We start from the raw sequence: 14,862 nt of genomic DNA on the forward strand, positions 1-14,862 counted from the left end.
ACACTTTTTCTCATCTGCATGCTTTGTCTCACTGCAGATAACTCGGCCCAGATTTACATAGGTGTTGGATGTCACAGCTGCATGTCCCAGTGGCAGCAAAAGGCACCCGGGAGTGCTCAGTGCTGGCTGAAAAACGACACTGTTCGGATTTCAAATTTACCACTGCAAATTAGAGGAGTGGAAAGTATGAGGTAATGAAGGATGGGATTTATTTGCATTCTCGTGATTCCTGTATACTGGTGTGACTACTAAATATATATTGAGATCCCCTGAGTCTTAGTGAGAATGTAATTTTTTTTTCTTGTCTTAACAAGGAAAGGAAGAAAATGATGGATGAAACTGGATGTCACAAATTTTATTTAAACATGCTGTCATTGATTTGCATTTTATTTCTTGGTCCAACTGGCGTAGGAAAATCCTGCTTTTTCAGCTGTCCAGATTCTATGCTTACAGGAGAACCCCCTAAAGAGCTGATAAAACAAGTGTGACAACTCAAGATAAATAATTGCTCCTGGCTAATTGTTTCCAAACTACGGATGCAGTCACATAGTCAAAAATCATTGTGGCCAGTTCATGGAACAGCTGTTTCATATAGAAATGCTGAGATTCATTTTGTATTCCTGTCCATTAAGTGCTCTTGGTGAATTTACAGCAATTACATGTAGAAAAAGGTTATTGCTTTTTTTCAGGAAGGCACTGTAAACTGCATTTTTCAGTGCTGTATTTCTGTGCTGTGTTATTCCTCTCTACAAGAAGCAGCCGGAAAGGTGTGTCACAATGACATTATCTCCAAAAACACATGAAAGGTGTCAGTATGATTTTAACACAGTTTTGTGCAATTTATATTTGTTTTCTGTGACGTTAACTGTTAATTGTCCTGTTCAGTAAAGATGCATGCTGATAGGAAAAAACTCCAAATGAGAAATGGCAGGATTTTCTAAAGAAAATTACTTGTGAGAAATTTTGCTAGGATGTTCCTTCCATTGCAACAAATAAACAAACTGTCATAGCAATAGAAGAGATTCTGCCCTAATTTGGCTTTCCACCCACCAGAGTGCATGTGGAACTGAAGCCACAGTGATCCTGTCTGTTAATTTTCCTGGGTGTTTGCTCTGTTATCTCACTTTCCTTCCTATAAAATGGGATGTTAATCCTTCTTTCGTTCAGAGAATTAGTTAGGTTTTGTGCAGTCCTTTGGTACCATTAATGAAGGATTTCTTCTGCAGTTTAACTCATCTCTCCCTCTTTGCACAGACAATCCTCACTACACCAGGAACCCTTCTTTGTGAAGTCAGATATGCTGTTTTTCATTAGGAGCTGATGAATGTAAAGCCAAGATTTTCCCTGAGAATCTGGAAGTGAAGCTGAAATCACTTCAGTGAAAAGTGAGCCAGCATGGTGAGTTTTATATCCCTAAATTAGCACTGAAGAGAAAGGGAAAACTCAAGAAGTAATTTCACACAAAAGCCTCAGTGTGCTGGTGAGTAGGAAAATAAGATATTCTTCATCCATGAATCATGCTCACTCCCTGAGAGGAGAGATAGATACTTATTGCTCTTGCCAGTTAGCCTCTAGCCAGCTGTCTGAAGAAGAGTCATGCACCTTTAGCCGCATGTTGAAAATATCTTCTCTGCTCTCTCGAGTTGTTATAATGGTTAGAACAGAGAAGAATTTTGAAGGACTTCATTATTCTCCCCACTTAATTTTGCAGGATGCCCTTTAGTGCTTCTGCTCTGCGGTACAGCAGAGTCATTCTGATTGATGTATACATCTGGTGGACACCAAAATAAGGCTACCATTACTAAGAAATACTGACTTAGAAGTCATGAATTACAAAAAGAAGAAAGAAAGCAGTAAGACCATTTTGAAAATAGGAAGTAGCAATGCTTACTAATTTAGCAGATATAACACAGAAAGAGAACACCAAAAAGCAAATACACCCCCCTCCCCAAAGTATGGGACTCTAGTGCTAGCAAAACACCAATTCAGTCTTATCTCCTATGGATGCAGTTGGATGCAGCAGCAGGAGTGTTATTTTCTCCCTGCATGATACGAGTCACTTCCACAGGAGACAATATGCAATCCTAAGAGCTAAGCGCTAGGTGTTTCATATTTGCTGAATCTCTTGCTTTGAGTCATTGATTTCTTCACATCGAATCTCATCTCTGGCCCAGTTAGTGAGCCATTAAGTGAGGAGTCTACTGTGTTGATGAAATAATAATTCTGTTTACAGAGTGCCTTCTCACCAAGGCACTGTAGGTGCAGCTTGCACTGTCTGCTTAATTCACACTCTTTTAATAATTAAAGCTTTTCTACCTAATGCCTTTGTGAAAAACGGAATTCTTGTGTGAGCTTCAACCAGAAGCCATTGCAGAGAGGCTTCCTGGGGAGCAGTTCCTAGAAGGTTGTCCATTTGTTTGATGCCAGAACATATTTTCCTCCAGAATGAGGAAAACACTTCCCTCTTTTGAGGAAGGTGCTCAGGCCTCGTATTCAAACCCATCAGCTGAGGAGAATGCAGTTGGGGGAGAACTCCATTTCTGTCATACTCTTGTCCCATTAGGAATTACCATACTCTGAATACATAAGTTATGTGACAATTCCAAGTCTTTTCTCACCTTCTAAAAGATTAAGATATACTAAAATGATACATATTCCTTAAAGAATAAATGATCTTCAATTAGCAGATAAAAAGACAAGCTTAGGAAAAGTAAGGGCTAGCATGACTTGCTGCATCCAGCCCAGTCCAGAACAGCAGGAGTTTGCCTATGCAGCTGAGGAGCTCCCTAGAAGGCAAAACATCTTGTTCATGTGTTTTCGGACAATCATCTTCTATAGAACTCCCTGTGTGGTGGTGGTTTTTTTTTTTTTTTTTTTTTTTTTATTTTTTAAATTCTCATGCATTATTAGGAAAAGAAGGAGAAAGCTAGTGAGGTATGCTGGCAATTAGATGATGTGTTGTCTCATTCTCTAACACCTGCACACTGCTCACACTGCTGGCTTAAATGTGAGCAGTTCCTCATGTTTCATTTAAGATTCCAGAGGGACACTTGAAAAACCTGTCCAGCGCTTTTCTTTCCTGGGCTACTAAAGCACAGCTTTGTATGCTTGGTGAATCTAATCCAGGAGGGAATAAGATTTAGTTACAAAAGCAAAAATTTTGTTTTAACCTTAAGGGCTTGTGTCTCCTTTTTTCTCCTTCAGTGGACATTCATAAAAGTTTTATAAAAAAGAGACATTAGGGCTCTGTACATACCTTGTGTGAGTGTAAAAATGACACAGAAAAAGAAAGATGTAAAGGTTCACATGTCATAATCCTAAAGTGGAATGATTTGTGATTTGCATCTATAGACCTGCTCTTGGGCTAATACTGAATGATTAATTAGATGTAGTGCCTGGATATATCTCTGAAGTGACCACCCACAGGTCTGAACTTTCACACCTGACTGACATATCTCCCTTAACCTGAGGGAAGGGCTCCTGGACCCTGATGCTCCTGCAGCAAAATTTAGACTTCCTGTCACATTACTGTTTGTTTTCGAAGTATACTTTGAACAGGAAGAAAATCTAGCAGGGAACAGATGATAGTCCTGGTTGGCAGGAATGAATTAATTTGCTTTTTACGCTTGTGTGAACATTGGCTTCAGGAAGCAGTGTCTGTTCCCACTGCCGTGGCATGTCCTTGGTGGCCATATCAGGGGACCACTGACATACTCAATAGGTTAAGCTCTTCAAGCTGAAACATCTTGAAAGTGCACAGCTTTTTTTTTTGTGTTCTTGCATTTCTGTTCTCTGTCTCTCTATGTTTGGAGGGTCTCTGGTTAAGAGATTGTGCAGAGAGAGTAATTTCAATTCTCACTGTGTTGTCCCAAACACTTTCTCTGAAGGCAATAAGCTGCAGTAGTAGATGACTAGTTCTGGTAGCATTAGCCCACCTGTGAAATGTTTTCTGAAAATTCTGGGTGTCCTGGTGTCTGGCTGCTGACAGAGGGCTGGAGCTCATGTGGGAAGGGTCACAGATCCCCAGGAAAGGTGTCAGATGAAAGCAAATGTCATCGGCCAAACTGCACCCACATGGCACCATTGCTGGTGTCAAGGCAGGGGAGCAGCTAACACAGTCTCCCCAAAAAATGCCTTTGAAAATATTTTCCTTAGATTTTTACTTTGCTTTTGTCACAAAAAGCAAGGCTAGAAGATAGTTTGAGAGCTCTTAAGATAAATCCTTTTGTGCCTTTCCTACAGATGCAGGTAATTGCAGAGAGATTTGGGATCTGTCTAAGTCAGATCCTGCCCATTAAAAAATATATCTGAGTGTTGGATTTGACATGCAGTGTTGACATCCTTCTTTCTGTAGTAAGTCAGATGATATGTTTAGCAGACAGTTACTTTGACAACTTTCCTTCAGAGAAGCTGGAGGAAAATGTTGAAAATTTTCTGTAGCTTTTGACATTTTATGCGCTTGCTGGGCTAATCTTTATAAAATCCTGATGTTGGGAGGTCACTTACTGATACCAGAGGCTAATGCAGCTCCAGAGATTGCATTTCATTGCCGTTAGGGAGCTGGACCTCCTGTTAACAAAAAATATTGTCTTGCTTACATTAAAGGGAAAACAGACTCACCAGCTTCTGAACTTTAATACCAATTCTGCAGGATCTTTCTAAACCTATCATTCCTTTCAATTAGAAAAATCATCTGCAAAAATCTTTCAAGAAATTATCAAATGAATACTGTTTCCTCTTCATAGTTTAAATCACATCTTGCAGGGAATGATTCCCTGCAGTTTTCTTTGCTTTCTCCTTTCACTTTGCTTTAGAAGGAACTACCTTCTGTATTTCAAATAGTTGAATAGCTAAACATCCATATTATGTGATAATAACTAACTCCTCATACAGAGGAAGCCTGAAGCCATCATGAAGAGTTATTGAACAAGGCTTGAGCTGCCTGTGTGCTCATTCAGAATGAGATGAAAGCCAGACAAGAGCCTTGTACAGAGAGTCAGTCTGGATGTCTCATTGTATCACCTCCCACATTAATAGGAAACACCTAGAGTGGGATCTCAAGAGTTTTCTGGAAGCCCTCTGACTGCCTACTGTGAATATATTTTTTCAAAACAATTCTTTTCCATAGGATGTAAAATATTTAGGTTGTTTCATTTGTATTGGTTTGAAGAATATCAATGCATATACCATATTTTTACTTGAGTATCTGAGGAGAGTGTTTCTCTTGCTTGCACTTATAAAATTTTTAGGGACACATGTAATAAAATGTCCAAGTGTTTAGGGAGAGTTTCAACCATGGATATTTTTAGTGTGTCTGATATCTGTGTCTCTGGTAGAAGATGCCATCACAGCATCCCTTCTGAAGGTGCAAGTAGGCAAAGAGGCTTCTTGTCATAAAATCAGCTGTACTGAAAAGTGATTATCTATTGATGTACTGGGATTTATTTTGTTAAATGGCTTGGACATGTTTGCCCTCTAGTGGCACTGAGTTTGCTGCTGATGGACCCCCAGAAGTGGCCAAGGAGAGGAGAAAACATCACTAATGGATTTATTTAACTCTGTTGTTTGTTTTGTGGTTCTGCCTATTTATCAGCCTCTCCTGTGAGCATATAACTGTACAGGGAAGGCTTCCTCTCACTCAGAGGTCAGGGTGAAGTGTGAGTAAACCTATTTCCTGCTGCTCCATTCCCTCAAGGGCAAACCCGTAGTGGAGATCACCAAGTCTCTCATCTAGAAGGTAAATGCAGCAGCAGTTGGTAGGAGCTGAGGGGGCTGCACTTTGGTTTCCTGAGGATTTGCTGTAGGAATCAGTTCAGCTTGTTGAGACACACTTGATTATGTAGTGCTTTCCTGACAACCCTGCTTACTGACTAACAAGGGAAAAATAAGCTCTACAAATAGCATAATGCAGAATTCAGGCAAAGAGAAGAACTTAAAGTAGGAAAGGTCTTTTCATAGGAAGGAAATCTTCTGGGGAGGGAAGAGGGTAATGAAACCCAGTAGCTGTGAAATTGCTGTGTGATCACCAAGCAAGAAAAGCACTTGGTTTGTCATTCAGAAAAATTATTGCAGTTTTCAGTCTTGAGACATTAGAATAGTAAAGGCAGACTCTGCCACACATTTTATTTCTCATATACTGTTTTAAAAGTTCTGGCAATATTTTTGTAGCAGGAGATTTTTTTTCCTTTTTTCTTTAAGTGTATATTGATGTGAAGGAAAACAACAAGGCTCATGTTTTCAGTGTTAGTGCAACTGTAGAGGAAATGGTTGACATTCAAGGATGATGTAATGAGGAAATTACCAGGTATCTTCCTGAGGGGCTGACTTTGGGTGATCCCACTCTATCTGTATTCCAAACACCTATGCCTCCGGGCCATTGGTTTTTAAAAAGCACTATTTATTACCGTCTTGATTGCCTTAGGATGAAGTGCTTGTAGAGCAGTGGAAGTGTAATGAGAGCCTTATTGGATGAGAGACTTCCCAAGCTAAAATATGAGTTTTGGCAGCTTGGCTAAACAAATACATTTCCAGCTAGCAGTTGTGAAAATCTCACACTGTCTCCAGCCCAGAGGTTATGCAAATGTAAGCTGTTGTGGCACTGCTTGTCTCTTCTGCTCCATATGGAGCTGCAGTTAAAAGGGGACTTGATGACTGGAACAGTGGTGAAAGGATGGACAAAATTTCAGGAAATATTTCTATTGCTGTAACGAGGCCATTCAGGCATAGAGTCCTGATCACTGATTTTAGAATAAATCAGATGCATATACAAATAATTTAAAAGAACTCCTTTAAAATGAGACTTTTAAGGAGAAATAAGCTCAGGAGGAGCAAAAACTTGTACATTTAAACTACTCTTTGTTACCATGCTAAAACATGCAGCAGGTGAGTGAAGGTGACAGTCAAATGTTTGTATCATAAGGGAGTTACCCTTAGAGTTGATAACAGAAGCTGTGAAAGAAATGAGAAATCCTTCTTAATTATTTTTGTATTTATATTGACATGATATAGAGCCACACTCTGAGCTGTGATTCTGGTTGGCCAGGACAGGATTTACTCTGTAGGTGTTTGTTCATGTAAAGCTGCAGATTTGGGAGAACAGAGCACAGAGTTTTGCCTGTGCCCATAACCTAAACCATGACCTTTAATTCAGCCAGTCTGTGCCTACTCATTAAGAGAAAGCTGAAATGGGATACCAAATGATGTGCAAAAATTTAGAGCTTTGAGCTTCAGATCCTTTGAGAAATATAAATGAAGTAACTTCATCACAGCACCCCTGAAAAGCTCCTCTGTCCCCTGTCTGGGTGAGGAAGGTGAGGCACAGAGCAGCCTGCAGGTGCTGCAGAAGGAATCCACTCTCCAGGGCACTTTGGGACTGCCACACCGCCTCTCGCTCAGCGCAGGAGGGGGATGTCAGCATCCCAGAATTTCTCATGAGTGGAGCAATCCATTTTGTCTATCTACCAGCTGCCCAAAAGGTGGGGGCAGTGCCAGGTTCCCTGTCTGCCTGGTGCTAACCAGCTGGCCCTGGGCATGCTTAGGAGCCTGCAGAGCCAAGCTGAAGGCAGGAGGCGGCACGGGGGAGTTGGCTGCTAGCTGGACTCGGAGCTGGCAACCTTGCCCAGCCCAGGAAGCAGTGTAATCCGTATGGCTGCAGCTGGGGATCTGAGGACTTGGCAAAGGGGGCAACCTGCCTGCCAGATTTATTTTGGTCTGTCAGGCAAGGTCACCAATTAATTCCTCTGGAGCATTTCAGTTTGGTTCCATTAGGATTTTCCAATGTGAAGCTGTAGTGTTGTGGATACTGATGCCCAGCTTCACAGAGGAAAGAAAAAGATACAATGCAGGTGCTTATAACTCAAGACTGAAATCCTTAGTACTCCCTTCTATACCTTTAAATAGTGAAGTCTTTCACTGCCTAATTTTCACAAGCTGTAGAGCTCTCCAGTATCCTAAAAAGCAGCGTTGCCTTTGCTCAGAAATGGTGGAAAATCTGCAGGGCTCAGTCCCTTCTCATATGTATGATATGAAAAGCACCACATGACATGCTCTTCCCTCTATATTCCACTTGTGGTTATGCTTATGCCTATTTTCATGCACTGATTTAACAGATTGAGCAACCATCAGATATGTGAGCCTCGTTCCCTGGCCCGCCATCCCCAGCTGTGTTTCAGAGTGGGCAATGTATGTGCCCAAACCTGGAAGGTGATTTCAGGTATGAAGCCTGTTCCCAGGGAGCCCAGGGCCCTGTGAAATGGGGTGAGTATGACAACATCTTCAGCATTTCCTGTTGAAGGCTCGGTAGGAATTGGGCTGGAGGGAAAGGTGCCTTAGATCCCACCTGAAGTGCTTTACTCTCCTTTTTAATGGAATTCAGTACATTGCTCTGGGATGAACACTGCTCTGGAAAGCCACAGGAAAGTGTAACACATCAATCAGGAATGCCAGACACCATGACTCATGGTGTAGATCAAAAGGAAGTGGTGTTATTGCTCAAAGGTGAGACGTTCAGAAATACTGATGTATCTGCACTGAGTCTGCAGTAATGCAGGCAGGTTAACACCATGGTGAGACAAGCACTTGTCTGCCAGTTCTAGCCCCAGCCTGAGCCTGTGTTAGTCTCTTATGCCCATAGTGAATCTAATCTGTATATCATCCCCCAAATCGTTAACAGATCTAGAATATTAATAGTTTTGTTTTGACCACAGAAGCAGGAATTTGAGTGGAATTCCAGCATATTAGCCTTTTCAGGCCAAAATCTTTGAATCTTTGCTCTGGTTTTTTTTTTTTTTTTGGTTTGTTTTTGTTTTTGTTTTGGTTTGGTTTTTTTTTTCTGTAATTATCTTTTTTATCAACTGGCAAAAAACAAAGCATCAAAGCAGCTCTAATTAGAGTAAATTCTCAACCACATAAGAGACAGATATGACCATAGTTACACTAGGCATTTAAATATTGTTTCATATAATATCTAAGGAATCTTGAGTTACTTTTTCTTGTGAAGATTAAGAAGCTACATGGAGGAAATAATGTAAAAAAAATGGAGATAAGTTTGAGGGAGATAGTCACAATGTTTAATGTGTTTTTCACCATTTACTCTGTTTTGAAATTAACTTCGTTCTCAAGATAATTTTAAGAGTCATGTAAATGTCCTGAAGCTTCGGTATGAAAAGGCACTGTCATTGTTTTTCCAAGTGAAATAAAACAGAGGTGTGGCAAAGCCTGAGGATTATTATTTCAGCACCTAGTTTAGCACTGTACTTGTTATAGTGACCCTTGCAGAGTTTATGCAGGACTTAGGGTTTGATGGTGCAAGTATCCAGTTAGTATTTTTCTCCAAAACGCTGTCAATTTACCTAAAGATCAAATGCATCAAAGATGGTGGAGAATATGGCTTTTCAGTAAGAGGACTCAAGTATATTTGGGTTAACTGCTACTGTAAAGATTTTGACTTACTTTTGCCTGTGGTATGCAGATGGCAATTGGAGTCATCCAAAATGATCCATAGAGGTTTTGGATGTTCAAATTTGGTTGTTCTGGAGCCTGAACTCCAACCTTGCCTAAAATCAACATCACCTTTACAACAACTAAGGTGTCACTTGTGCTCCTGACTCAGCCTGTTCATGATCATAGATGGGTGAAAGGCACTGCAGAAGGAAGGTCCAGAGAGGAAAGGGAGCAAGTTTGTAAAGCTCCAAAACCTTCAGCTCACTGATATTTTAACCTGGGGTACAGTGTGAATTCTGAAGATGCCTGAATAGATGGTGCATGGCTGTAGCACTGCCTGCTCTCCCAGGAACAGGGTGTGCTGAGGTGCCTGCATTTGTCCTGGCCAGACCAGTGGAAGCATAAATAGGGAAGGGGAATTGGGACTGCAGGAAGACACAGGCTACAGAAAATGAAGGGAAAGCTCTGTCATTAGATCTGTCAATATAGATAATTCCCACTTCCCAAACCCCATCTGAAAGGCAGCTTAATATTAGAACATAGACGTGTTTCCTTTCAATTACAGCTAAGTGAACTGCACGTGAAAAAAGAGGGGTAACCAGATTTTTTTCTGTACATTAAGCATTTTCAGGTACCAAAAGAACAACCTTCTCACACTGATTCAGGATGAACTGTAAGTACTATTTTTAAACAAATTTGAATTTTCTTAGTAAACTGTTCTTCCAGTACTGCTTGCAGTATAATTATTGCCTATCCAGCAATACCAGAAATAAGAATGTCTTATGCAATGTCTTTTTCCTCTGGGGACAATGTGAAATGATATTCAGAATGCTACAAACTGTAATGTAATCAAGTGTGGAGATAAGAGGGAAAAACATCCCACCCCAAACCTTTATTGGAATTTATGTAAAATACCTGGAATATATCAGACCTATAAAAAAACCTAAAGGAAAAAAATTGAAACCATTGTAACTAAATAAAAAAGCCAGTAGATGGCATGAGAGACCTTGAGATGTGACTTAAAACTCAGATGGCCACTAATAGCTACTCACTTCTACAACCTTCTGAGCTGTCTCTGGTTTAAGCCCTAACTACTGTATTTGCTAGATTCCTGAGGTTTCTTATTCATCAGCTGCACTTAGATCCACACAGTACATTTATTTTTAGGGACAACTAAAGTTCATTTAATAACTCATTCAAACATGCTGAGTAAAAGCCTAGCTCTGTTGAGTTTAACCATTGGCTTCAGTGGGGTTAGAATTGTAGATGCTATTTTTTTCATGCTCATGCTGTGGAGCCAGCATTTCATTTCCAGGAGGGGTCTGGTATTAGTGGTTTTATCCTTTCCTATCACGCTGCAGCTCTTTTCTCTAGAGCAGAGTGATTGTGCTTTCCCGAGAGTCACTGTGCCACTTAAAATTAGTGAATCAGAAGAGCCAGGTCTGATGCACAAAAGGTTTGTTGTCTTTGTCCGGGATACAAAGGGCTGTGTCTCTGATAGCCTTTTTGCCTATCTGTCTGTAACAACACCATCCAGTTCTAGGCTTTTAGGAATAATCCACTAAGGTTTTACCAAAGCTGACCGTGAACAAATTAGGTGTATTGTTTTGTTTTTTTCCAAATGTATAGTTATTTTACAGTCGGATGAATCTGAAAATGAAAACCTTCAACTTAGCAATAAAATATACTCGTGTGGTTAGGAGATCTAGTGGAAAAATTTACTTTTCATTTCTAGAATCACTGAAGAACTTGCAAAAGACATATGGGACTATAAATTCATAAGCATTTCTGACTCCATCAAGTAGGTAAGTAGTCATATCTTTCTGATGCAGAAAATGAGACGCAGAAGTCCCGAGCCTCATGGAAAACCACATTACAGAGCTACAAGGGCAGAATTAGGACTCAAGCCTGGCTTATGCTTAGGACTGCATCTTTTTTTCTGACACTTCTTAAAAAAACCATACTAGAGTACCATAATTGCGAGATTATATTACTTGGTTACTGCAGTAAAGGCCAGAATTCATTAATACGTTCAATTCAGAAGCACTAGGAATGAAAAGTAGAATGCATAAAAGCTCAGCCTGTGTAGTAGACATTTTAATACTCAGTTGGGTACATAGCTTTGGCTTGCTTTATAAGATAGGACAGACATGATTTCCAAATGAGGTTTAAATCTGGACTGCAGATATTCTCCCAGATGGGTTGGAAATATCTGTGTGGTGCATTAGAAATTCCAGAAGGTCTTTTTCACACTTGTACTGCTAATGTTCTTAATTCTTTTGGCAAAATGAGCTGGTTCTAAGTCTTTTGCTTTTCTGTGCACACTACCAACCTCAGGCTTTTCTAATGTTCATTACATTGTGATTTTACAGCTGCAGTGAAGCCTTTCAGGCATTCAGCTGTCTCAGCAAGAGGGCACTAAGGAACAGGAGGTGGACAGAAGGGAAAGCCCCTTTGAGGTGGGAATGATGAGAGCTGTGTCCTGCCCATGCCCTGTGCAGACCAGAGAAAGGTCTTTTCCTGGGCTTTACCAGTGACTGCTTTTCCCCTGGTTGAGCCTGCACCCCAGCCTGTGCCGCAGCTCTGGGTGATGCTGAGTGAACTCCCTGCTCTGGGAGCAGAATTTCTTCTCTTACTAATGGCTCTTTGCTTTTGCTAAATCCCCATTTTACTAGTTGAGCGTGAAACTTCATTTTTCTTCTCTCCCTACTACCTTTGTCTTATCTGAAGTGGTCGACTGGCAAAAGTTTCTCTTTTGTAAACAAGCAGATTAAAGAGAGAGGTGTTGGATTAAAGAGGACAGTCTGATCCTATGAAAGTCAATGTCAAATCTCCCATAAGCCACAGTGAAAACAATACTAGCAAGGAGAGAACTCTCCAGGTGTAACACTAGTGTGATTTTAAGGGAAAGTGCAATGCAATCTTTTTCATCTCCCCTCTTGTTTGAGGCTGTTTTGCAGTCTAGCACTTCTGATGAATTAGTAAAACACAACTTTTTTGAATGCATTTGTGAACACTTTATTGGAAAAAAACCACCAAAAAACCAGGGCAAGAATTCATGTTACTAGTTTTAGTTTGAAGATACATGCATAAGAAAAAGCTGTTGAATAGAGCACTGGCTATTTGCATATATTCTCAAATACAATACATAAAAGAAATTAAAGCTGGAGGAAGAGAAAGAGGCAGGTAATTACCTTTTGCCTTTGCAGGTTATCCCCAGGGGAGAGGCTTGGGGCAGAGGCAAATACCCTTGCCCCAGAGCATGCTCTAGGCATCTGGTTTGAACAAACTTGAAATGGCTTACTTCTGGAAGTAATGATGTTATGGCTGTGCATGGAGAAAACCTGTGCCTTTTCTGAAAGCTGGTGGCAAGCTGCAGCTCGAGAGAGTAAAAGGAGTACATCCTTACATTACTCATGCTTCTGCTGTTGAAAGAAAAGCACTGTGAAGTGCTGTGCTGTAATTGTTCAACTATTTAGTTTTCAATCATCCTTCTGATAGATCAGTTTTTAGTTAGAAAGAAAAGTATTTTCTTTAATGACAGTTTCCTGCCAGGGTTTGGTTCAGCTGTACCTTGCCCATGCTAAGGCTTCTCTCGGAAGAGCGTGCTGGCTGCTATTGACTGTCATGGAAAACATGCCATGGTTCAGTGCACGGCTGATTTGTGACACAGGGTGAAGAGATATTGTGCCATTGCTTGGGGGTTTGAGGGTGCCACCTATTCCTGGTCCCCTGGGGTGGCAGGGAATTACTTTTCTGCACAGTGAAAGCTAGCAGATTGACTCTTCACTGGTTAAACACAGCCTGGCTTGTCCTGCTTGTATTTTATTTTAGCTTTATGATGCTATTGATCTTACATATCTTTCTATATATTGCTTTTTGGAGTATTTGGAATGCTACTTGATGTATTATTGTTCCCTGAAGTTTTTGAAGCCATCATTTTCATAAATATACAATAGGAGATGGTAAAGCAAAAAAAAGTTCCTATTCACACTTTTAGTTAGTTCACGAAGCAACAGCACATCCATTGAAATTTAAATGAAAATGGAGACTGTGTCACACACTATAGCTCTCTGGAAAGCTACAGTGGGAGTCTAGCAGTCCAATTCATTCCTTTGTAGAATGTACTGAGGCTAATGGTCTTGCTGGGAGTAAAATATATTTTTTTGCAGAACGGTTCCAGGAACAGACGTTGCTCTTTACCAGAAAACATAAAAGAAAACAAATGCTTACTGTGTCTTTAGTATGCTAAATATGAAATTCTTTGCACAATGGAATGTTAGCAGTAGCCGTAATCATGTTTTCCTTTCATCACCTAGTGAACGTAATTTTAAGAGCAGACTGCTGTAATTATATCGCAGATAAAAGGGAGCAGAATTTCTGTATAATATTATAGTTGGCCTGATTGTTTTGTTGATAGGGCAAAATAAAGAGAGACCACATGAATACTTATTTAATGAACATATTTATTAAGCAGTGCAGACTGTACATAATGCATTTGACTTTGCAGTAGGCTTGTTTTCTTCAAGTACCTTTCTTAATATTTTACTACTGCTATTATGTTCCCTTCTTATCTGTCCAGCTATTCAATTATTTGCGTAGTATGTCTATAGCACAACACCAAAGCATTTAGCTTAACTACAGCTGCCAGTGCAGGTACAATCAATGTCAGCATCCACAGACTCCACAACATCCTCAAATGCAGATTTCTTATCGCTGCTTTTCTGCCACTCCAACAGGCTTACAGCAGTTTCTGTCAGAAGAGCAAAGGCATTGTTAACTAACATCAAGCAAATTAACACATTTCAATGAAATACTGTTTTGATGGCTGTCAACTCCCTCATCAAGTAAAGAATGAAATCCTGCCCTCACGACTGACATCTAACTGACTCATTGACTTGGAACAGGATTTTCACCCATGATATAATTACTGTAATACTTCTCTAAAACCAAAATGAATTACATTTCATGAAGCACAAAGACAAAAGGAGGCTGTGAAAGTGCTGGGGGTAGCCCCTGTCAGTGTAAGACCACCATGTACCAATCCACATCAGCAATCACTTATGTTAGTGCTGCATATCACTGGGTATTTCAGCTGACTATTTGTCAAAGTTCATTTCTGAAGGGTAAGCCCTTTGGAGAATTTTCAGAGGTTCATAAACTTCTAATTAAAGTTTCCCATGTATTGTGAAATCTGGCAGAGCATTGTCAGTTGCAGTATTAACCTTACCACACTGCTTTATCAGCAGCAGCTTGAATAAGCCATATTCCTTAATGCTGAAATAATCTAAATGCAATAATGATACTCATCCTCCAATAAATATCCATAGCTAGTTGGAGGTTTATCATTGCATCTGGAAGAATATTAGGACATCTATTTAAATTAAGTTTGTATTATGAGAAAGGCATAAACCTTTCATA

General features: G+C 40.1%; 1 protein-coding gene and 1 long non-coding RNA gene across 2 annotated transcripts in view; one reads left to right on the top strand and one right to left on the bottom strand.

Annotated features, from left to right (window-relative positions):
• LOC134555322 (uncharacterized) overlaps window positions 1–11,247 on the top strand; it is a 35,765-nt gene extending 24,518 nt beyond the window's left edge. The window contains exons 2-6 of the long non-coding RNA XR_010081405.1: window positions 38–191; window positions 1,255–1,398; window positions 8,109–8,256; window positions 10,064–10,114; window positions 11,177–11,247. This is a non-coding gene — a long non-coding RNA (uncharacterized LOC134555322). The remainder of the gene's footprint in view (window positions 1–37; window positions 192–1,254; window positions 1,399–8,108; window positions 8,257–10,063; window positions 10,115–11,176) is intronic.
• A 2,673-nt stretch (window positions 11,248–13,920) lies between these two features.
• LOC134555608 (vitellogenin-1-like) overlaps window positions 13,921–14,862 on the bottom strand; it is a 41,991-nt gene continuing 41,049 nt past the window's right edge. The window contains exon 36 of the mRNA XM_063407354.1: window positions 13,921–14,194. Coding sequence (XP_063263424.1) covers window positions 14,076–14,194 — 119 coding nt within the window. The 3' untranslated portion in view covers window positions 13,921–14,075. The remainder of the gene's footprint in view (window positions 14,195–14,862) is intronic.

This window comes from Prinia subflava, chromosome 10 (genome assembly GCF_021018805.1).
Source record: "Prinia subflava isolate CZ2003 ecotype Zambia chromosome 10, Cam_Psub_1.2, whole genome shotgun sequence".
Taxonomy (NCBI): domain Eukaryota; kingdom Metazoa; phylum Chordata; class Aves; order Passeriformes; family Cisticolidae; genus Prinia; species Prinia subflava.